Source organism: Leptodactylus fuscus, chromosome 1 (assembly GCF_031893055.1).
Source record: "Leptodactylus fuscus isolate aLepFus1 chromosome 1, aLepFus1.hap2, whole genome shotgun sequence".
In the NCBI taxonomy this organism is placed as follows: domain Eukaryota; kingdom Metazoa; phylum Chordata; class Amphibia; order Anura; family Leptodactylidae; genus Leptodactylus; species Leptodactylus fuscus.
The window spans coordinates 246,506,292-246,531,385 of record NC_134265.1 but is presented as its reverse complement, the minus strand read 5'-3'; the positions used below and the strand labels follow the sequence as shown (position 1 = coordinate 246,531,385).

Here is a 25,094-nt window from a genome sequence, read left to right as displayed (position 1 = left end):
TATAGGCTATCAGCAAAGATGTCTGGAACCAGATTTTGCCATATTCCCAACATATGCATTCTCTGCTATGTAGACCCAGGGGTTTGTTATGGTTAGTGTTCTTGGTCAGTGAGTTTGTTATCATAATCATTATCTAATAGGAAATAAGCATTATTATTCTCCCCTGACTGTGCCTGTGACATATCAAGCACCCCTCTGCATCCAAAGGAGAGTCTTCTTTCTCCTCCACTTCCATTGTACAAGCCCTATTGTCACCACCATAATGACTTTGACCCAAATCCTCCCCCATAAACCCAAGGTGATGTAGTTGACTAAGAGCTAGAAACTGCTCCTCCTCTTCTATTCCTCATTGCATATGTGTGTTTCCTGTAAGATAAATGTGGGCAGCACAGTGGTTCAGTGGTTAGCACTGCAGCCTTACAGCGCAGGAGTCCTAGGTTCAAATTCTGCCAAGGGCAACCTCTGCAAGGAGTTTGTATGTTCTCCCCCTGTTTGCGTGGGTTTCCTCTGGGTACTCTGGTTTCCTCCCACACACCAAAGACATACTGATAGGGAATGTAGATTGAGACAGTGACTGACAATATATCTGTAAATCGCTGTGGAATATGATGGTGCTATATAAGTAAGCATAATAAATAAATAGTAAAGGCATCTTATCGTTGATGCTGCAGTTGTTCCTGCTGACAAATTTAGTGGCCTTTTCAAAGGGCTTGAAAAGCTGACACACTTCCTTAATGACTCTCCAAAAATGTTTCTTGAAATTACACATTGTCCCTGTGGTCTGCTGAATGCAGTTAGAATGTCGCAGATAAGGTGTGTATGTCTTTTTTATTTTTTTACAAATAACTTTTTCAAGAAAAATAGCAAAGCACTAAAAGGGTGACCTGGTCTATTAGACTAGAATTGCATCAGTCAGCTTGTTTTTTTTTTTTTTTTTTCTACAATGGCAGCTGTATATATATTAGGTGACCAATGAAAATCCTTAATAAATTTGTTCACCCATCCCTCGTATCGTTCCAGTGAATACATTTATAAGGCTATTTAAGCTGCACAACGAATGACACAAAATTTATAGCAAAAAAAAAAAGAGAAAATGGCAGAGTTGCTGTTTTTCTTCTATTGCTTCCCAAAATGGTGCCATTAAACACTTCAATTTGTCCCACAAAAAAAAGCCAAAAAAAACCCAAGCCCTCACATAATTGCACTGATAGAAAAATAAAAGAGAGGTTTTATGATTTTTCCATATCCTATCCAACAGCTGGCCCTTGCAACATCAACTGGTTCTTACACCTGTACTATACACAACCAATAATTTAAAAAGTTGGGTCTGTGCTCTGTATAGTGGTCGAGCGCTAGTTCCACAGCTCACATTCCATTGACATCAATCCCATTGACATCTACAGTAGTGACACCTGGCCACTATAATAGGACTGGAGCAATCGGCTTCCAGACCCATGTTGTATATAGTGTGGGAAGGCACCCCTATACAACTGTTCAGTGTGGGGGCTGACTGTTGGAATGCATAAAGCCAAAACAAAAATGCAAAAATGCAAATCACACAGCCCAACTCATAATTTCTAATATTAGAAGACGCCGTCTTCCTGAGGCTTTCAATGCATGGGCAGATGACATTTTCGGCAAGAGATGAAGATATATCCTAAAAATTCTGTGGCGTCCAGCAAGCCGTTGACTCAGGAATTGTATAAAATATAACTTTTAATGGATGAACATAAAAAAATGTTTAAAAACACAGAGAAGAATTTCCCATTTTGTACAGGAGGCTGAAAATCTAGTTTACATATTTTGAGGAATGCTCCTTTTAGTCATAGGCTATGACTAAGAAGAGCATTCCCCGAAACGTGGAAGCCAGCTGCTAAGATCTGCAAATGATCAAACTTCCTCACTTAGTCACATTGGAAGAAAAGTTGTTTTTTTTTTTTGTTTTTTTTTAAAATGTAGATTGTGAGCCCCATATAGAGCTCACAATGTACATTTTTCCCTATCAGTATGTCTTTTTGGAATATGGGATGGAAATCCATGCAAACACGGGGAGAACATACAAACTCCTTGCAGATGGTTTTATGCCCTTGGCGGGATTTGAACACCAGGACTCCAGCGCTGCAAGGCTGCAGTGCTAACCACTGAGCCACCGTGTGGCCCCTGGAAGAAAAGTTTTTTAAGATACAATAAGGCAAAAGGCCTCATGTTTTGGAAACGCAGTGTTTTTTGTTTTTCGTATTGTTTTTTAAGCCAAAGTTAGCTTGAAAAGGAAAATATAAAGGAAGCTCTTAGACATTTCCTTGCTGTTAAATCCACTGCTGACTTTAGTTTAAAAAAACTGCAGAAAAATCTGTAAAAAAACAAACAAAAACAAACTGCAACTAAAAATAAAGTATTTAGTTCCAGGAAGCTTGGAGGGTCTTCTGATGGAATTGGACACGCCCAGCTCTGTTAGCTGACTTCCACAGATGTGTTTTGGTGGTAAGACAAAACAGTTTCTTATGGCTTGTGCTTAGACACACCTTCAAGAGCATTGCTAATATGCCCCTACTGTATATATCAATACACAAAAATACATTTCGTAGAGCACATTTTGATAAATTTGTGTGAGAACATCTGCCCTGGACAACAGGCAATTTCTTCAGGCGGGAACCTACACTACAATGACTTACCTTCCCATGGGCCTAGGCCTCCAAATGATTTCAGAAAAAGTGTAGTTCTTATGGCAGTAGCAGAGTACTGTTGCAATTTTTTCTTTACATAAGTGAAGAGAGCACAGCTAACCTCTTTAGGACATCGTATATTTTGGATTTCAGTATTTCAGTATGTGACAGTATTTTCCCATTTTTCCATCTTCACATTTCAAAAGTCAGAACTTATATACTGTATTTTGTTTGCTTTTTGTGTTTGTCTCTTCTTTTCACTTCTTGTATCCCCCCACATCCCCCTGCTGAACAGGACACTATGAAGTATCAAAATACTTTTGCAGATCAGATAATATGCACATGCTTATAGAGGGACACGGTGTTATCTGTGTGTTTACATAGAGAGATAATAGAAAGGACTTTATCAGCAAACCGCAATTAGCTGAACAATTGCCCTGCTGGCAGAGCTGTATATAACAGTGAGAGCAGTGAGTGACATCACTTGTCCTATCACACAGGTCTGTTGTTATCGAAACGCTTGTGTAAATAATGGGAGGAATAATTTCACATAGCAGGCAAACAAAGCAGCATTGCAAAATCAATATATTTAGGAAAAGTCTTCAATTTACATAAGCTACCAGTATAGTTGGAATCCTTGAGATGTGAATACCCGTTTAAGTCCTCAGACCAGAGGGAGAAAAAAATAATTAAAAAGGTTCATGCTCCAAGTCAAGCACTTTGTCCACCTATCTACTTCTTCTCCAGATTCTGACCGCCTCACATTGGTTGCAGATACTAATGTGATGCTAATTTTTTGTACGCTGTACTGTAAGTCCACCTACTGTACGTGATGAGACTAACATGGATGAAAACTGATTTGCAACTTAACTTCGCAATATTGCTAAAAAAAATACATGCTACTTTTGTACATCAACATTGTCATCTGCCAGTCTACTCTTGAGAGTTGATGCATTCTAATCTGTTTATTCCACTATACATTGTACACTTTAGTATCCTGATTATCCATTATTGGTTAATTTCTTACCATCTGGGTTTCCTGGCTACATTCTATGAAATGTGTGACTTCCCTGTAACTGTAACAATTACATGCAGTGTGTATTAGGGTCTTATCAAGATTACTCCCAGTAAGAAAACCAAAGAAATATTGGTGAAAGCTGCTGGTATGTCATTCCTGTATACAACTGAATTACACCACCCACCTGAAATAAACTGCCCACCTTCTAACAATCACAAGTATACAAATTACCTTACACTGTACTCAAAGGAGTACTTCATCATTCAGTAGTGATGCCTAGTGTATAGGCTAGTAGATTTCATCCAAACATTAAAATGTGGAAACAATATTCAAAAATTATAATACATATACATTAGAAAATAAATCAGATGTGAATAATTTAGCAATTAAACAATATCCCGAAGAAACATTGTTTGGAATTTATATTTGAGAACCAGCATTGAGATCATTTTTTTACCTAAGGCTGGTTTCACACATAGACTCGGAATTACTATTGTGCTTACCTTAGGAATATTGAAATACTTAGAAAAACACAGAAACATTTGTTGAGTTTTATAGCCATTTAAAAATGCCAAAAATTATGTGTGAATGTAGCCTAAACCATGCTGCATCCTTCTAAGGTGTCATGTACAGATCAGATGTTGTGCAGAGATTGCGTACAGCCACATGCAGTGTCTCTGAAGTTCTGCACTTCGGAGCCACTCTGTGTGCCACCATATGGTGCTCCCATGTATGACTTTATAGAATAGAACATGGCATACTGGTGAACTTTATTAAATATAGGGTCTTGTGCGCAAGTCTTAATTATTTTCGTAAGAACAAGATACACCAGAAATTTTAAAAGGATTCTGTATGTGTGGATACTGTATTATGGTTCCATACAATTTAGAACTTGAGCAGATTGTGTCTACAACATTGCAAAGGAGCCATTCACGTCATGTTTTGATCATGAATTGAACTGATCAGTTTGGCGGAGACCAAAACTGATGCAAAAAATGGATTGAAACTGATGACCATCCATTTACATAGAGTTAATGTTAAAGGGAGTCTATCATTGGTGAAAGTAATTTTTAACTGATCACACGTCGGATTAGCCTTTAGAAAAGCTATTCTACTCTGGCGTTTCGTTAATTCTTGTTTGCCATCGGTTTTGATTTATATTCATTGATACAAATATGCTACTGATTCTCATGGAGCTCGGGTTCTCGTGTAGGAATAGAATCAGCATGCACTGTTGCTCTACCTGAACCCAAAATGGCAGAGCCGACAACGCATGCGTGGGGGTTTCAATTCCATTGAAGACATCATAGACTGCTTACACAGGGAAGAGGATGAGCTGGAGATGAAGGGGGCGTTCTGAAAAGACAATGCGGGCAGTGTTACAGTTATGACGATGCTGTTCTTGGAGCACAGTGGGAACACCCCCTCAGCTCCCTGAGCATCATTAGCATAGCTGGATAGATGAAAATAATTAAAAAACGGCAGTGAGTAGGAATGAATAAGAGATAGGAATAGAGTAGTATGTGTGTTCAGTTAAAAATGACTTTCACCAAAAATGGATCTTTTATTGTACGACAGAAAAGTAGGACAAAATACAATTTTTTAAGACACAAATACTTAATGCTACAATTAAATATCCAAGAAACACTTTTTTGTCCAACAAATGAATGAACAGAAACTGATCTATTTTATTTAACACTGAGTCTATGTAAACGGATAGACATCAGTTTTCATCCATTTTCATTCATTTTTCATATCAGTTTTTTGTCTCCGCAAAACTTATCAGTTAAACTGATGATGAAAATATGATGTGAATGGGTACTTAGACTAGAACATTAAAATAAATAAATAAACATTACTTTGCTGTGAATAAAGAATAGGAAAAAGCAAATGAAAGGACATTCTGTGGTTGCTCTTAGCCAGGTAGTGGAAATATGATTTTACTAAATCCTGCTTACCACAACAGGATATTTAGACTCTTTGTTAATACTGCAAATTATACTTTGTCGCGTTCACTATAGATGAATAATGTTTTATGGTTTCTATAAATCATTAAGTAGACTGCATTTGTACAAGAATAATTTACTTAACCTGCAATGTTCAAATGTCCGGAGACTCTGAGTATTGTTATTTGTTTTGTTTGTTTTTTTCTTTTTAATCCCTGCTGTTTGTTTTTACCATTACAATGGAAATGCATTTGTGCGTTGAACTGATACATTCTTGCCTTGACAAAACAAAAAGCCAATTAATTCCAGCTCTGAGGCATTTAGAGGTTTTGAACAAAATGAGGTTCAGCTCCCAGACTGACGTCCGCTCTTTTACTTTGTTTCTTGAAATCTAAAAAAATTAAGGTGTGATCTTTTGGACATGACAGTGTTGTATGAAATATGATTAAAAACTATTTCTTATATTGAAGTCCTTTCGCACATCACATTTAGTACATCCTTTCTCTAGTATATCATGCTTACTCAAAAAAAGGACTGACTCTTTGATCAAAGAGATCCGAATATAAAATGAAAGTGGACACTAATGAAACATATACTACATGTTTATTAAGTATTGCAATAGTAATTCCTTTTCGTTGTAGCTCTTAGTCTTTGCCTAATCCATAGCTCATTCATGAAACCTGCCCAATGTAAAGTGGTGAAAGTCACACCTTATTGTCAAAGAATCATTACAACAATGACCCCTTCGTGACTAAAAATATAAAATATTTATTTAGCTCGGTATGGAACTTGAACATTTAGGATCCATTCCCACAGAGCAACGCGCCGCTCATTCTAACACATAAACACGTGTCAGAGTGAGCGCTTCAAAACAGATCCCATTGACTTCAATGGGTGCCGTCTTACGTGCGCTACACATTGAAATCAATGGGTTAAGATGCCTCCCATTGATTTCAATGTGTAGCGCGTGTAAGACGGCACCCATTGAAGTCAATGGGATCTGTTTTGAAGTGCTCACTCTGACACATGTTTACGTGTCAGAATGAGTGGTGTGTTACTCCGTGGGAATGGGGCCTAAGGGGCATGATTTCTGGTGTAAAACATTACATTATTCTGTTCAACTTATGGTTGACAATTAACTTATCAGAATTTCTTGCAGAATCTAATAGGTTGATTAAGATGGTTGATGTGTGAGCCACCAGTAGATCCCCATTTTCCATGAGAACCAAACAATACCCAATTGTCTCAATGCAACAGTACTAATGTGGGTGTCACAGTTGCTATAAGTTACACGGCCATGATCAGTGTTATCATCAGTTAGTAGCAATGCAGCAGAGTGTCAGCTATATGTAAGCTCCTGAGGTGGTGCCATTTTCATGCCACAATATTACAGCATTTCATGTTAACCATTTCCCAACTTTAGTGTAATAGTATGTCTATAATGTGGGACAAGAAGTGGTTAAACTCATTAATGACTAAATTCTTTATTCATATTGTTATATTCATTAAATGAACTCCTTACCTTAACTGTATATTTGTACCTGTCTACATATTTCTACTGTTTATAATTTGTATTGATATAAGGAACAAATAAAATATGGAAATGACTTCTCACTACTTTTTCATTGTCTAAACAGTATAACAAATGAATGCATGGATAAATGACACATGGTCAAAAACTGTTAGTAAATAGCTTAGATTAAATATGCTTGTAAAATGACAATGGGCCTTGTTAAACTAGCATAATTATGGAAATAATTTCTTTTCAAGGCGTTGATGACTACCGTAATGCTGAATACTTCTCTAGGGAATCTAGCTTCTATGAAGACTTTCCGTAAAAGAAAAACCCAAACAGCTCCTAGAAACCTCTTAATGATGTACACCTAAAACGATTTATTGAGTGAAATGTCAGGGGAGTCATCATTATGAAACAATGTAATTAATTCTATACAAGCATATTGTATGGGAAGACATCGCTTCCCTCAAACATAAGCTGACAAGACATCAGTAAGTTGCAAAAACATGAAAAGTACTATCCTACAGAAATGATAGAACGTAATAACCTAGTCATTATAAAAATAGGACACGTTACCAAATATAGAATAATTTCTCATTCATACACATATGCATGATAAAGTTAGAAATAAACTTGATGACCACATCTTACATATGAGTTACATCATAACTCTGTACTATTAGGAACAGTTTCTCTACCAGCATTTATTATTTATAAAAATGTTTCATTGTTAAACCATCATGGCATATTCTTGGCTCAAACAAGATTCCATGAGACTGGGAAAATAACAATGACATTTTCTTTTAGGCCAGGGCTACACTGCCACTTTTCCTATAGCAACAAATTAGTTTTAACCATTGATCTACAGCTACGGTTTATATGAATGCATTGAATTGAACACAATCATCTGGGCAGCAGCTGGAACGCAATAGTTAAAATCATTTGCTCTACAAATCGCAGTGTAGTCCCGGCCTTATTCTACATTATTTCTTATAAGTAACATTATATAGCTCAGAAATTGCACTGAAATAAATGAATGTAAAATGTGATGTCACATGTGGCTTCTTTTAGCATTGTTAACATGACTTTGAAAATAAAATAATAGTCTGCATGTCCACCCAAATCTCCTCAATAGTCCATAAGTATCCTTTTTTATGCTTATTATCTATACTATGGGTCAGCAACCTTCAACACTCCAGCTGCGGTGAAACTACAACTCCCAACATGCTCCATTCACTTACATGGAAGTTCCAAAAACAGGAGATCAAGCATGCATGCTGGGAGTTGTAGTTTAACAACAGCTGGAGTGCCGAAGGTTGCCAACCCCTGGTCTATACTGAATTGATGATAGGTTCAGTACTCTCATTGTATTATAACACACTTTCTTCCTTTTTTTTCATTCTTTCCTTGGTTAACATCTCCTTTGCTACTATCTATGCTACTATCAATTTGTAGTGCCTGATCATTGAGGGAGCCTTCACACGGAGTTACGCTGCACTCATTCTGATCGTGAAAACACATTCAGAATGAGTGCGTAAAAAGCAGCTCCCAGTGACTTGAATGGGAGCCAGCATACATGCGTAATACATTGAAACCAATAGGGAAAAAAGCCTCCCATTGATTTCAATGGGGAGCCTACGTATGCCAGCTCCCATTCAAGTCAATGGGAGCTGCTTTTTACGCGCTCATTCTGAACGTGTTTTTACGATCAGAATGAGTGCAGCATAACTCCTTGTGAAGGCTCCCTAAATGTTTATTTTTCTCAATAGTTGGCTCATGCGTTTTTACCTTATATTTCTGACACTATAAGATTACCTACACTGTTTATTTATGCATTGTTAGGCAAGGTTTGGGAAGAGAAACTAACCCCAAAACTCACCATAGTATCATTTTTGTCACCCTATATCTATATGGCCATATAATTTGCAACTTTAGTCATCAACTGTATTTGGCTCAGGCATAAAACAGCAGAATGTACACAAGTGATACTGTGTAAATGAACTTTACGGTATATTACTCTTTTCTTATTGCATAAGAAATATATAGAGTCTAGAAACAAAGGTGAATACATCTCATGTAACTCAATTGTTCCATATTCTGAGATAAATGTAAAACACATTTTGCTATACATAGTGATTTTTACATGTCACCGGTATTCTAGTTGACACAAGTATAGTACACAGTCAAAGGATGAGATAATGATACTTAACTGACTTTCTGTAACCGTATTAAGCTATGATGTTATAGCTGTGGATTTTCTCCTATGTCTGAGGACTGACATAATTTGTGATACTACCTTCTGAGACCTTAAAGAAGAACTCTTCCAGTATCATAGTTCTCGGTTAACAGCCTCTGTGGTGACTATTTTTACTTTTTGTGCACATAAGGCATCCCAGAACTAGTGGTTACCTGAAACTTCTTTGCAGGGAGGAATGGTCTAAAATGACTATTTAATAGAGATGAGCGAACAGTAAATTGTTCGAGGTTCGATATTCGTTTCGAGTAGCCCCTCAATATTCGACTACTCGAATCGAATATCGAACCCTATTATAGTCTATGGGGGGAAAATGCTCGTTTCAGGCAACGTTCGATCAAATTATACTTACCAAGTCCACGAGTGAGGGTTGGGCTGGATCCTCCGAGAAGTCTTCTCCGTGCAGCGTCCCCGCGGCATCTTCCGGCTCTTCATTCACTCTGCCAGGCATTGGGCCTGGGCAGAGCCGACTGCGCATGCCCGCACTACAAGCAGACATGCACAGTCAGCTCTGTCCAGGCCTGATGCCTGGCAGAGTGAATGAAGAGCTGGAAGACGCCACGGGGAAGCTGCACGGAGAAGACTTCTAAAGGTAGGAGAAGAACCAGCGTTGATTGGCCGACTGTATAGCATTCGGCCAATCAATGCTGGTTCTGCATCAAACTTTTACATTCGAACAGCGAGTGGTACTCGATCGAGTACGAGTATTTTGAATACCATAGTATTCGATCGAATACCTAATCGATCGAGTACTACTCGCTCATCTCTACTATTTAATAGTGTGGAAATGTTAGCTGCTGTCACAGGATGTCTTAGAAGTGATTATTTATAAAAAGGATTCTGGAGTTGTTTAATTCAATGGTTGACTTACCTTTCCTCTATGCATTGTGGATGTTTGCTCAATGTTCTCAATAAAATACATACACAGTACAATTGTTTCTTTTTTTATTAGATAAGTATGATTCAGTTTCTGTATAATTGTGACCACATTTTATTAGTGATCCATCCAAGTAATTCCAAAGGTTTCACTTACTTTTTCAAGCAACTATAAATCCAACTTAGTATAGCTAGTATATAACTAGAAGTAAGCTTAAGGCCGAGGCCCCACATTTTTTTAAGTCATCGCAAAGTGGATGGGATTCCAGCGAACCTCATCCCCATTTTGCGGGAAAAGATGTGCAGTGGAAACGCTGCGATTTCTAAGCTGTTGTGTTTTGGAAATCATAACATGTGAAATATACCTATGGAAATGTCGGCAGTTTCCTCATACGTATAATTGCAACAGAAAGTCTGCAGTGGAAACCTTTGCAAACTTTCTGTGAAAAGTGCTGTAGGAAAAAAACAATGGGTTGCTGCCACATTTTTTTTCCAAGGGACGCCGCATGGGGCATCATCTTTAAGAAGTTATTGTAACAAATCATTCCTGAGATGTAAATAACTGCTTTTAAGGCCTGACCACTAGAGCAGAACTTATGGGAGCAGCTGAGCAGTGCCGATGTATACTAGGGCTGAAAGTGGTTCCACATCTACAGAAAGAGTTTAGCTGAATGTGCTACATTGTTTTTTATCCCTCCCACTAACCTCAATGTTCCCTTAAATCTTTCCCTAGTAGCTGGGACTTGGGAGCAGTTACTCTCATCTCACCATTGATTTGCTAAACACTAACAAAAATGTAACTAAGAAACTCTCAAAACGGCCATGGTTATGCTTTATCCTGTTGGCATCACTTCTATATGCAGACATTGAAGACATACTACACGTTTTGTATGTTGCAAAATGTTTTTATTTTAATATTGTAGCCTTATAGAGCCCAACTGGAAAACTCTTAAATCTTTGACTCCTGATAGTTTACACAATAAAGGTGTTGGAGAAATGCCCATTAAGCAATTCCCCAGTAGCTGCCCCTGGAACTTGCGAGGAGGGGGAAAGGCAGGGACAGTGAGTCCTGATGCTAGCCCCACCCTGAAGTCCCTAACTACTTGATTCTACTACTCTAAACAGTAGCGGACAGCTGGGCGACGGTCCCTTCCTATTATAAGAGAAACTTTAAATGCAGAAAAGACAAACAACAAGAACAGAAAGTCAAACTAGCCAAGGGGTCGGAACCAGATGGGCAACTAGATATAAAATCAGAGTCAAGAAGAATAGTCTAGAAGTCAAAGCGATGGTCAAAATACAGATAATCAGAGAAGAAAGTAATACGCTAGCACACTCTAAGAGATTAAGTGCAAACACCCATGTGTGGACTAATGGGCGATATATGGGAAGTCTAGAGTCCGCCCCAGACGTGATTGGAAAGTGAGATGTCAATCATGGAGCAACTAATGTTACCGCTTAGAGAACCAAAGGGAACTCAGAGTACTGGCTGGACTAATACATTGCAACAAACTCTCAGTTGTGCTAACACAGACTATAACAGGAGACCCAAGAACAGGGGATAATAAGTGGACACGCCTCCCGCGCCATACCATGTGGGGCGGAGGATGGCATAGAAGTCTGAATGGACAAGGATGTAACAAAATGCAGTAGATTGAGTCAATTTCTATAGAACAGAATGCAGTATGTATACATTTAATCTTAATATGCTATATTATAACTATCATTGTGCTTTGTTTGCCTATAATCCAAGATAAACAATTGCTTTTACCCATGGTTCAATTAACTGGGATGTCCAGTGTACCATTCAGCTTATAAACATCAACAAGCTACATGGGCATGACCTTGAGCAGTGAAAATATACCAAACAAATATTTTGCTATTGCATTGCACATACATTAATGAAGCGCATTATGCATTTCTAGCCACAAAGAAACAGGATAACACTATTCACCAGTACATTTGTATGCGCTTCCACAAGCACCATTAACTAGAATTCTCAAAGAAATTGATGAGGGATATACACAAAGGGTAACAGTGGTGCGAGATATCCATAGTCAAAATATGTATATTGTATCCCTAATTGAAAAAAGACTCAACTTTTAATTAATTAATTGAAATAAACAAAACTTCTCCATAGGTATTCACTTATATGTTTCAAGGCCCTACGGCTCTTAGTTATAGTGATGCTGGATACAATGAATGCAATTGGATTTTCCTGCCAAGCTAGCGTAGACATTGATACATTGGGGTGAGCGTTGTATATGCACACAAATAAAACTTATATAAGGTACTAGTCACACAATAATGTAAGGTGCAGAGCACTGAGGAACAATCTATTGTATCAATCTACCCATTTTTCAATTGAATAATTCAGTTATGTTGGAGTTTTGAATAGCCCCTGTATTAAAAACCCCATAAATCACCCCATTTTCTAAACTTATTATGCTCTGTTTCCTGATTTTAGAAACACCCTACATGGGAAATTGGTGAGGAATGGCAGTGATTTGGAGGCAAAATACCGGTAATAAAAATAATAATAATAATACTAATTTTAGAAACTACTCCCCTCAAGGAATGTATGAAGGGGCATAGCGAGAATTTTTACCCCTTGAGTATTACATTATTTTAATTTATAGAAATAAATGAATTTATTAGGGGGTGTAGTGAGCATTAGTTTCCCAGAAGTGAATATGTAAGTTATGCAAAGTGCATTGGTTTTTACGGATATCAAATATGTAATATTCTATTTTTAATTTTAATATAGGAAATTGGGATTTTGGGGACTTTATTCATTTATCCATTTTTTTTTTTTACCACATATAAACTTTTTGTTTTAATGATATCTTTTATTTTTTGCCCTAATAGGGCCAATAGGGCATATGTATTGAAATGTATAGGATTGTCGCGGCAGAACAGATCCAAGGTGACTGATCATACCGTGGACTGCCGAATAGGAACACTGGCAGGTCAGGGGCATAATTTCAGAGTAAGGGGGCCATACAGTGGCTCAGTGGTTAGCACTGCAGCCTTGTATTGCTGGAGTCCTGGTGTTCAAATCCTGCCAAGGGCAAAAAACCATCTGCAAGGAGTTTGTATGTTCTCCCCGTGTTTGCATGGATTTCCATTCCAAAAAGAAATACTGATAGGGAAATATGTACAGTGTGAGCTCTATGTGGGGCTCACAATCTACATTTAAAAAATAAAAAAATAAAAAAAAATAATAATTTCAAAGTAAAACCCCTGAGACGCCATGATCAAGCATGAAGGAGCTCAGGTCCAACCTCTGGTGATAGAGGAAAGTGTCAGTTTTATATAACTTGCTGACACTTGCAAGACATGATGTGCACACAGTTTATGTGTGCTTACCATGCTTTTGCTGTATTAGTATGAGGGAAAAGCATAGAGGTTAAACATATAATACCTGCCACACTCCAAAGAACAAGGGGTTGCTTTCTATTTACTGCTTATTTATCAAATTGAAGGTAATGTAGAACAGATGAAACATGTCGTGGTTGCATGGTGCTGGTAATGGTGGGTTACATATGGAAGTGCTGGATGGCCTGACTGATTTAATAGTGTGGGTTGTGACCAATAGACAGTTCTTTGGTGCTGTGCACCTTACATTATCATGTGACTATCACCCTGTGTAAGTTTTATCTCTGCGCATTTGAAATGCCGGCATCCATATAGATTATAGGTGTGTGAGTGGGTGCTCTGTTGGCGTTTTGCACCTACGCTGTTTCTATTGTATACTGTGAGGACCTGTCTGCATCATGCACAGAGCCATCTGTGATATGTATTTGTATATTATGTCCTTATTAGTAATGGTTTTTATGTAAGTAACTACTAGTACCGTATATTAGTGTACAAAAAGGCCTTATCACATTGCTAGTTTATCTTTGAGTGAAGCATGCGCTAAGATGTCATCAGATCTCAAAAGCTAATGTAACACTGTGGGAAGATGCTAGTTTACCTGGGAAAAGACTATGTAGGTGTCAGTTATCATAGGGATTGAAGTTATATGAGTGACTCCAGGTAAAAAGCTTTTTCTCGTTATTAATTTCAATTTTTTAAACCTTTCAAAGAAAAAGTTCATCTTAAAGAACACTTCAGCATCTTCTCTTCATACAGTGCTGAAAGGGTCATAGAGCACTGCCCTTAGCCTTTCCATTCTTCTTGTATTGTCAATTAAAGATAAAATATATTGTAGCACTGAAAACGGGTCATCTTCAGAATTTAGGAATGGCTAGCATAGTGTTCTCAGTTCCTCGGAATTGGGGAGGGGATATGATGTGAGAAATGGAAGTTCTCTTATTATTATATTCATTGTGAACACATATGTGAATCAATTATTTACGCTGATATGAAATTTGCATCCAAAGTCATTCTCACTAGGCCTATTAAAATAACTATTGGCTGTGAAATGTGGTACATTTATAAATATATTATTCCTAAAAAAGAATATTATACATTAAAATATTATGTACACTAACATTTTAGAAAAGCATACATTAATATATAATACTTTAATATGAAGACCATGTTTTTTTTCTAAAGGGTTGGGGATAAAATGTAAATGTCATTTCATTTGATCCAACATTTCCACATAATGGAATCAGTTTTATTGGCATCTATCTATCTATCTATCTATCTATCTATCTATCTATCTATCTATCTATCTATCTAATTATCTATCTATTATCAATCTATCTATCTATTATCTGTCTATCTAACTATCATCTATCAATCATCTATCTATCTATCTATCTATCTATCTATCTATCTATCTATCTATCTATCTATCTATCTATCAATCATCTATTAATCATCTATCTATCTAATTATCTATCTTTTATCTATCTATCTAGTTATCTATCTATCTATCTATCTTCTATCTATCAATCATCTAGAAGGTGTTCAGTGATATATACAATATTATCAAAGTTTGTCCAAAATCGCAGATAAATTCACATCCAAACCTCTTCATCCTGCTTTTGAATTCCTATTGCTACTATGAGATATCTATAAATCATTTCCGAGCTGGCATATGGACTACACTGGTTGTGGCATTCTTATCTACTCAATATGGATGATGTCACAGAGGTTTTGCTGCTGGAACAGTTATAGTAATTGCTAATTTATAATTGTTGTCTCTAAAAGTAGGAGAAATAAGTTTGAAGTTCATGAGTTCAGCCATGATTTTGGATATAAAAGAACCAAATAGAATAATTAAATGCAAATATCATAATATTGCACATCCTACTAAAATCTCCATAGAAAATACATTTCAAAGTGGATTAGGAGTTACAAAATATCAGTTTCTATAGAAAAAAAAACATATCTGGAGACATAAGGAAAACATTTGGCTTTATACTATACTACAGAGACCTAAGAACTCCATACCATTGCAGAGTTCGGGCATATGAACATCATAGATGGACTCCATTGCCTGAGACTATGCTCCATGAGCAGCACTACATGCACAGCTATTATTCTGGCAGACCTGAGTAATCCTTCCATTCCTCATCGTATAATAATACATTTCAAGTGCATGTCTGTCTGGTGACAGCTTACCCAGACTTAGTCAGCTGTATAACAAAAAGTGAGTGCTGCATTTTGGAAGGGGTCGTCTTTGATAACGCAATGTCTTTGAAGAACTACTCACTAATAATATAGTAAATAATTGTAGATCCCATAAAATAACAATTCTGAGGGACCTTTTCCAGATATCTATGTTAGTCCTTCTAGAAAAGAATGTAAAGTGACAACTGGGTGTTACCAGTTAGGGGCATGTACATAGATAGTTTGACACAGAGCAATCAAACTATGTTGAGGCATACATAGTTACATAGTAAATGAGGTTGGAGGAAGACAACAGTCCATCAAGTCCAACCTATAACCTTACGATACTGTACAGTCTTGATCCAGAAGAAGCAAAAAAAAAAAAAAAAAGCCCATGAGGCTTATGGCATTTGTCCCATTTTAGGAGAAAAGATTCCTTCCCGACTCCAATCTGGCAGTCAGTATAAGAACCCTGGATCAACGTGTCCTTACAATTTATAGTCCATATTCCGTAATATTGTTCTCTTAATGCTCGGTAGTATGGTAATACCCAGCTGTCAATTTAGTTATATATTTCTAAGACTAGTACAATGCAAAACCCTAAGAAAAGATATGTAAGAATTATTATTTTCTGAGGAATAAAAATATTTAGTAAAACAGAAATGTCAGTGATGACAGATCCTGTTTAAATATTAGGGAAATGCATATGCAGGAATTCTCTAAAATGTAAACATTATAGTGCACTAAAATAAGGAAGTTGGGGAAATGTTATCAGATTCTAGATAAGAATGTTTTAATAGGATAAAGCATGTAGCCCCCTGATGGACAAACACAATTTATTCCAGCGTACTATTATATGAAGTTCAATATATGCTACTTATTCACATGTTGTTTAATTGTCATAGTCTGCGTGTTTCTTGCTCTTTGTGACCAAATTGCAAAGGATTATATTTTGTCCATCCTACAATGGGACATTTCGCAATATTGAGATCAGTGATATGCGTATGGTATAAGCAAACCCTGCAAAGGAAGATGACATCAAATATCAGAAAATCCCATTTTAATTAAATCTTTGGGCAATCACCAGTTGCATATGAACAAATGATGGAGGAGGAGTGATATTAAAAAAAAATGTAGAAAGCATGACTTATCTTAGTCTTTACTGCATATGTGCTTCATAAATCTGAGCATTTTTTTTTTTGTAAATGGCCTCATAAAGCACAGAACCATTTCCATTCTACTCACGGCTTCTCTGCTCTTCATACAGCATGCAGATCATTAGGAAACTACGAAGCAATCAAGTAATGTGAGTCTGATGAAATTACTCTATCAATGTATTGGGCTCCTTCCCACCCCCATACACCCACTCCTCACATACACAACAATAAGAAAAAGGTCTAATGTCACAATAACCTCTCTCATGACAAATGTATATTATAATTAATACTTGACATGGTTCTTCATGGGAAATACGTCTACATATTGTATACGAATGAGCAATATACAACAGCTGAGACTGAATTAAACCTTTTTATTACGCCATCCTATGCAAGCTTGATATTACTTTCCACATCTAACAAACTCTAGACGATGAAGCATATTAGATAAATTTGATGTTCAATTATTGATGTGCCATTGATATTACCATGTCAGTTTTCTGGTAGTGATCTATTGAACGCCTTCAAAAAATGCATCCTCTATTGATGCAAGTTCTTTCTAAGATGTGCCAGCTAATAACAGCAATTTCCACATGACAAACATTACACCTCAGTGGAATCTCTGAGCGAGCTTTTCCCAGGCACATGTGCTCTTATGTACACCGTTGCAATGCAAATCAATGGCTTGCAAATACTTTACATGTGCTGTATACCCTGCCCCCCGGTTTAATTACAAATCGGTTAATCCTATTACAGTTCTGAGATGGAAATTCTTTGATAAGATCTTAGCATATTTTTAATACTTTAAGAATGCATATTTTCGGATTGTGAGCAAATTGGATTTTTGGTACTACTTTTGCGATGATACATTGACAGCATTCTAATTATAAATGATTATACGCTACGAGCAACAATTATCAATCCACCAGTTTCATGGCAACATAAAGTACTCCATAAAAAGAGCTAATCCCCTTGTCAAATGCACTAATTGTGATTCAAGTTAAATTAATTGTCTGGGAAGTAGCTTCGTTGTATCACTATGAGGGGATCCATGTGTGGTCACATGTCATAAAGATGCAGATACTAGAAACAATATCCTGATAATTGTTTGTCTATTTTTACATTGCAAAATAAGGCAAAATGGGAGAAGACTAATGTATGTGTTATGTATGCAATATAGCAACGCCTCTAAATCATGGACTCTACATTGATATAAAATACTGGATAGCTACACATATTGCAAATTAGCGATGGACTAGATGGCCTCTTCTAACTTTGTTCTATTTTCCTAATGTTGGATTGCTTTGCACACCATAATGATTCAATATATTACATAAGACAGATTAATCCATCCTTTGGCACTTTTTCAGCAGGTGACATTTGACCCTGAGTGATGGTCAGGGACATTTTTAATGACCTACTCTAGGTAATGCATTGCTGGTGTTGACCCTGAAAAGACAATAACACAATACATACAAGCAATAGTCAAAGCATATGACTATAATGAGTGTCATCTTTCTTTCTTTTTTCTTGAATACACAAGAGACTCTTCATTAATGAAGGGTATATAACTAATGTATCCACTGGCCAAGTACAAGGATATTGCCAGAAAGTCAGATCTGAAAGCTGAATGTCTTTTTTCAACTGTGTATTTAAAGTGCCCAGGATAACATTTTGGCTAGGGACCTATTACGGATTTTCCTCCACTAAGTTTCCTAAAAAAAAGGAATTGCACAATTTGATTTGAAGCTGAAAGCAGGGTGGAGGAGAATAATGCTTATGTTCTTGCTGTAGTGATCTCCTCCTGCCCACTCCCTTTCTAAGGGGCCCTGCGTGTTCAGATTATAGATTGCCAGTCTGAGCTGGTGGTGTAAAGAAATCAGTGCAGTTTATCTCCAGTACTGCTGTATATTCATTCTCCTCTTCTACCACACATGCCACTTACATAATAACAGCCTCCTAATGCCAGTGATATAGATAATATACTGTCCAATGTATCAGTACGTAAAATAAACTATATTATATAAAAGACAGAAAAAAACATGAATGAGATGTATGCAAGAGAATTGCTAATATGTTCAACTAGACATATCTGTTCCCAGAAAGGCTCCCTTCATTGCATCCTTGCTGCCAATAGGTGGGGCCCACAAGCTTTTGGCCACTCACCGGTTCCTCTAAGAGGAAATCCACATATCTCCTGCTTCACATTTTTTTTCTCTCTCTCTCTTTCTGTCTGCAAGGGTTTGTGTCCCACAAAGGCTGATCACTGCAGCCCAGGCACATGAATGCAGCCTTTTGTAAGCACCCTTCAGCTTGACTGTTGCTTAGAACAGTAGGTCTCCAGGCAGCATGGGATGATGTGAGCAGCACTAGATCCCACAGTACATCTCACTCAATCACACCTGTCACAAGGACAACTCTTCAAACACAAGCTGACAGTCAGTTGAGTAATACAGAACATGCCATAGAATATTGATGCACCCGTGCTTGTATATATATATATATATATATATATATATATATATACACAATTATAGGAGACTTTACAGAATTTATGGGAAATAGTAGCTGTATTGCAGAGACACCTGTATGATCAGCAGATTCTTTCATTGCCCATATGTATACCCTTAAGGTGATTGTAGCCTCTGGTGAATTCAACAGGATGCAACATTTCTGGAATAGCATAAAGATGTAAGAATAGCGTTTGACTGTATAGATGTATAAAGTATACATCTAACAGTATATAGCATATCAGTATATTCATTCAAAGTTACTGCAAGGCATTACAGCTGAGCATATAAATGATGGAAAAAATCTTACCAATGTGGATGATAGAGTCTGATCTGGAGTCTGCTCCTGTTCTGTCCCAGGATAAAGCCCAGAAGACGGACAGACAGATCATAGCATGCAAAATGTCCATCTTCTCAATGACTGTTGACCACAACTCAGATCTTCATAGGGAGACTAGGAGCAACGTGGATAGTTAGACAGATCGTACAAGAGTTTAATTCCAGTGCTTCTATAGGGTTTAAGATGGAGGCATTGGGGTTAGAAACCAGGAGGGATCAAACAAGCAAAAGTCTAGGGGCAAGTCGAATTTGAATAATTTCCGTGAAGCAAATCCAAATCATATATTTGATCCTGAGACTGAAATACCCATTAAGAATCCAGAGCTGTGCATCAAAATGAGCTCACATGCACCAGTGAAAATCCTCCATCTAGCCGCATATACTAGAGCAGACAAACTGCAGAAAATGACAATAATCCTTCAGGATCCTAGTGCAGATCTAGCTCACAGAAAGCCTTTTAGATTATCAGGGAGGAAGAACATACAGGATTGCTTGCTGGATGTAGCCTTTTCTTCATGCATCCTCTTCTACTGAGCAATGTGTGACAAATGTGCATGAGAATACATCAGCATCCAGCTGCAAAAGTAAGGAGCTGCTCTGTGAATTCTCCGCTTCCCGTTGGATATGCACTAGGATGTAGAGGGAATCCTGCTAGCATCCAGATGAAGTCAGAGCTTTATCCTCAAACAGGTTGAGCGTGCAGTTTAAGATGCCTTGGTATGAGAGAAAGCTGTCTGGTGGGAAGCAGTGCTGGATAACACAACGCTCCCTGTTCCCAGCTCCACAGCAGACAGACAGCCAGCACGTTGCCTAGAAATGAATCACCTAGGAGAAGCAGGGAAATACAGAGAGGAGATAAGAGGACCATCAAAGCCAGGGAGAGAGGCAGAAACTGAGAGCTGGAGAGGCATCTAGCTCCTCCTTCCTGTCCCTATCTGCAATACAAGGGGAAAAAAAGACACAGCTCCCAAGTTCTCACTTGGCCTTTGGAGACGGAGGAGGGAAAAGGCTATGTTTCAAGCATAACTGATCCACAATGTGTAAATGTACAGGCACAAATACACTGAGGACCACAGAGCTCGAAGCACTTCAATGCCATGCTGCTACTGTACCTTACAAAATAATATTATTCTGCTATACGGGGCATAAAAATCTGAAATTAACATCTCTGCAACTGACTAAGAAAAATGAGCGAATTACTTGATTTCCTGGAATAATATACATGATATATAGAAATAGTAAAAAAGGAAATATGAGGAAAAGCCGAACTGGGTACACAATATTTCTATATATTCATGACAATAAATCTCATACAACAAGGCACATGTTACCATGATATAACTTTCCTATATGATCACTGATATAATTATATGTCCAAATGTTCACCATGGAGACTGTGGCTGCAGGGGGCAGTGTTTGTTTACATACGTATGTCCATATCATTTACAACATGGACGCAATGTGTGCATTAACCAGACATAACAGTGATTGGGAAGTGTTCACAAGTAACATTTCTGTGTCTGAAAATCAGAAAATATGGCACAAGGTAGGAAAGAAGAGACAAGGGAAGATATTTCTGCAACAAATCTGCTACATGTAGACATACACTTAAAGAGAATTTGTCACCAGATTGAAGCGTATTAAGTCAGCTTCAAAGTTAGACAGGCCATAGGTTCACCTGAATGTAGCACCTTGTTGCCTCTGTTTGTGAGATATTCATTTATTTCACATTATGGAAATGAGCACTGAAGGTATACCTCTGCTATATCCTATAGTGTTGTAATAGGCCTGCATGTAGCAAGGTTTTAGCATAGCTCCTTGGCCCTGTAACTCAAAGGCATGAGGGGAAAGTAGGGTGTATTAGAGCAGTATGAGGTATAGCAGATTGGAGCAACAGAGCCACCCTCCGTGCTCTGGACCGCTCACTTGTATATTCTAAAATAAATGCATATTTCGTCAATGGAGGCATGAATTTTCATGGGGAAAAACATTAAATTCAGGTGAACCTGACTTATCTATATTTCAGGTTTTTTTATTTCCTTTAAATATGCAATTTTTCTATGCAAACAATTGTAGCCGATGCTTTTCAGCTGTAGTACAGTCAAACAAATTGTGGCAAAAGGATAATTTTATTGGTTGGAGATACTATATGTTCTAGCCATTTTGTGACTGTCCCATGAGGTACTTTAAAATGGGAATAGCAGAAATCCATGCATAAGAAACCTATTTAGATGAATGGCACTTACAGCCTGCTCCATGAGAACATAGCCTAAATCTATTATTATTAGTATTCATTTGTAAGTATGGCACCTTATTAAAAACTTCAGTTGACTGACACATATATAAAGTGAACATTTCACTGCGAAATCAAAAGTGAAAAGTGTGCTTATGTCTCTATTATCCTGCTGCTATGTTGAGCAACCAAAGGGTTAAACTGAGCTGAATCAGATTTTCAGCTGCAGCTTGAGAACATCTAAACATGCCTTGAAGCTGCAGTTTAAGATATTCAGATCTCTTTGTGTACCATGATGGTCATGACCTTGCAGCTATCCTAACAAAAGAGTCTTCTTTGCCTCTTTTCACTTTTTGTTTAGATGTTACCAGCAGAATTATTATGTAAGTTGCAAAATTCTTCTTTGCATATGTGGTATATCTTTAAGTGCGCACAATTTTGTCATCCGCTTGTAATATATAATGAATCAGATGGTATATAGTGTTCTGAAAGCGGAATGACATGTCTATCTGAATAATATATATGATTAGATATACAATGAGCTCGGGTGATATTTTATTTAATTTGTTATTCAATTTGATAAAATAATTATTTCAAACTTTTGTTCTTACGCCTGACATTTATGTTCGAATACTTTTCTGGGGCACTAAGTAATCCCTTGACACCTGACTCTAGACTCTTTTTAGATACTCACAAGGGATTCATTTTTATTATAAGATCTATGTCATTATCGAGGCCACATTGTCACAGCTTTTCTAGTTGTAGAGCATTTCATTATCTGTCCCGTATAATCACATTTCCTACTGTAACATTTTCTTTGCCACAGTAAAAGAAGCAGGTTAAAATGAAAATAAAGTGCTATAAAATAGCTATAACAATGCACTGTGTAAATAATGAATTAGTGGGGAAAAATGTATTCTTAATCCTCTTCTTTCTACAAAGCAGATCCTTAGGTAAACACTGGCAACCAAACTACCGTGCTTAAGTAGTGGGCCGCATCCAAAAAGCGATGCAGAAAAAAAATTGTGTTTTTTTGTCGCAGTAATTTTCATAGTTTTCCTCTGTGGACTTTTTGACATGCTGCAATTTGCAAAAATGCAATGGTTTTTGAAATAGAAGCATGTCCATGGCAGATTTCTTCAATGTGTGGATGGGATTAGTGCATATGAAGAGGGAGTGAGTAGACAGAAAATCTCGCTTGAAAAAGAATAAGGGAGATACATAATAAATTCAGTTATACAATCAGAACTAAAGACTGTATGGCAGACCTAGGATGTTAGACCTGTTGATCCAGGGTGCCCAGGCCTTATTGAAAAGTGGTCAGGTATAAGAGATGCTAGCATTATTTTTTTCATTCAAAATGACGTTATCAACCCGTTGAAGTACATCAGTCACTAAAAGGAAGAGTTTTCTCCAATTGAATGCTATATTAAATTGGGTGTATTTGAGGTTGGCTGGTTCAAGGTTGAGAAGGATTGTAGGGGCTAAGAATGGAAAAGACTCTCCAAAAAGGCATTGCACCATTCGATAGATGGCGAGCCAGATGTTTTGAACATGAGAGCAGGTCCACCACTCATGGAAAGTAGTGCCTAAGGCATTGCAGCCCCTAAAACAAAGGGGTGAGGCTGTAAAGAATAAGCTATGTACTCATTGAGGGACTAGATAGGTCCTATGAAGGACCTTCAATGAAGATTCAATAAAGATTCCATAAGGGTGACCTTCAAACTGCCCTTACAGATAGATGTACAGTCATTCCATTAGACCAGTGTTAGAGTGGTATCAAATTCCCATTCCCAGACTGTCATAAAGTCGAACTTCACATCAGGAGTTAGGGCATTAAGAAGGTTATATATGAAAGAGATGGAGCCTTTATCTGCCGCCCTAAAGAAAGACAATCTTAGAAAATTATTAGGGGAAATATCTGGATTTAAATCTCTGGATTGAGTTAGTAAGAGAATGTAAAAAATGGAAGACCTATGCAGTCATAAAAGCCTCTGATTATTTAATCATAAAATACTCTTCAGTGAAGGCCTGCCAGTTACAGAGGAGGTCATCGAGGAAGAGACTACACCAAAGAAACACCACAGATGATAGGCAAAGAGGGAAGAGGGGTTAAAATTTAGTGGAACCAAAGGAGAAATCGGATTCTGCAATGTATAAACGAACCCTCCTCCACAAGTGCAAAATGTAATCAGTTACTCTAGAATCAGCTAGGAGCCACTGACCTCGGAGCCCAAATCAAGAACTGCAAGAATGCTGAGGCGACCAGAGTTGATTCCAGTGTTGTCCATTGTGGGCAGTCAGTCTTATTATGAATGGAACTGAGCTGGGAAACCTTGCAGCAACATAATATTTATAGGGATGGCTACTGATAATCCTCCAAGACGCTTATGATAATACATAATATACAGAGCCTTTTGTAAGCCCAGATAAAATTAAAAATTTCTTTCTGAAGGGAGGCTAGAGAGGCAGGGTCATCTGGGTACGGAGGGTATGTAAAAAGTAGAGAATACAAGGAAGAGAAACCATCTTAACTGAGTGGACTCTGCCTATCCAGAAAATGGTGGTATAATTAGAGTAGAGTAGAGTAGAGTTTCTGGTAAAATCGGTGGAATTGGGTGCAGCTTGAGGTAGGATTAGAGGTCATAGTACCTCATGGTTCCCATATTTGGTAAATGGCATTTTGTCTTTGGCATGCCCTCAGTTTAGATGCCAATTAATTGTCTGGTTTATTAGCGTATTTATAGAAGTGCACCTGGGTCCAACACACAGCCTTTTGAGTATGATGCATCAGGACAGCGTCAAGCTACAATTTGGTATATGTAATGCATTTTGACAAGTATCGACATGGATGGAGCTGGTTGGCCATTTTAAGTCAGACTGGACCTTATTTCTGTCACGTTGCAACCGGGAGGTCTCTACTACGAGGGTACCACAGTTCGAAAACTTGCGGGCTGACAGTTAATAGCCGGATCAGTGTTTCTGAGGTGATATTAACAGCATAAAATGGGTAAGTG

General features: G+C 37.5%; 1 protein-coding gene across 1 annotated transcript in view; it reads right to left on the bottom strand.

The window, feature by feature from the left end:
* GRID2 (glutamate ionotropic receptor delta type subunit 2) overlaps positions 1 to 20,712 on the bottom strand; it is a 952,324-nt gene extending 931,612 nt beyond the window's left edge. The window contains exon 1 of the mRNA XM_075285407.1: positions 19,816 to 20,712. Coding sequence (XP_075141508.1) covers positions 19,816 to 19,915 — 100 coding nt within the window. The 5' untranslated portion in view covers positions 19,916 to 20,712. The remainder of the gene's footprint in view (positions 1 to 19,815) is intronic.
* Positions 20,713 to 25,094: the final 4,382 nt, after the last annotated feature.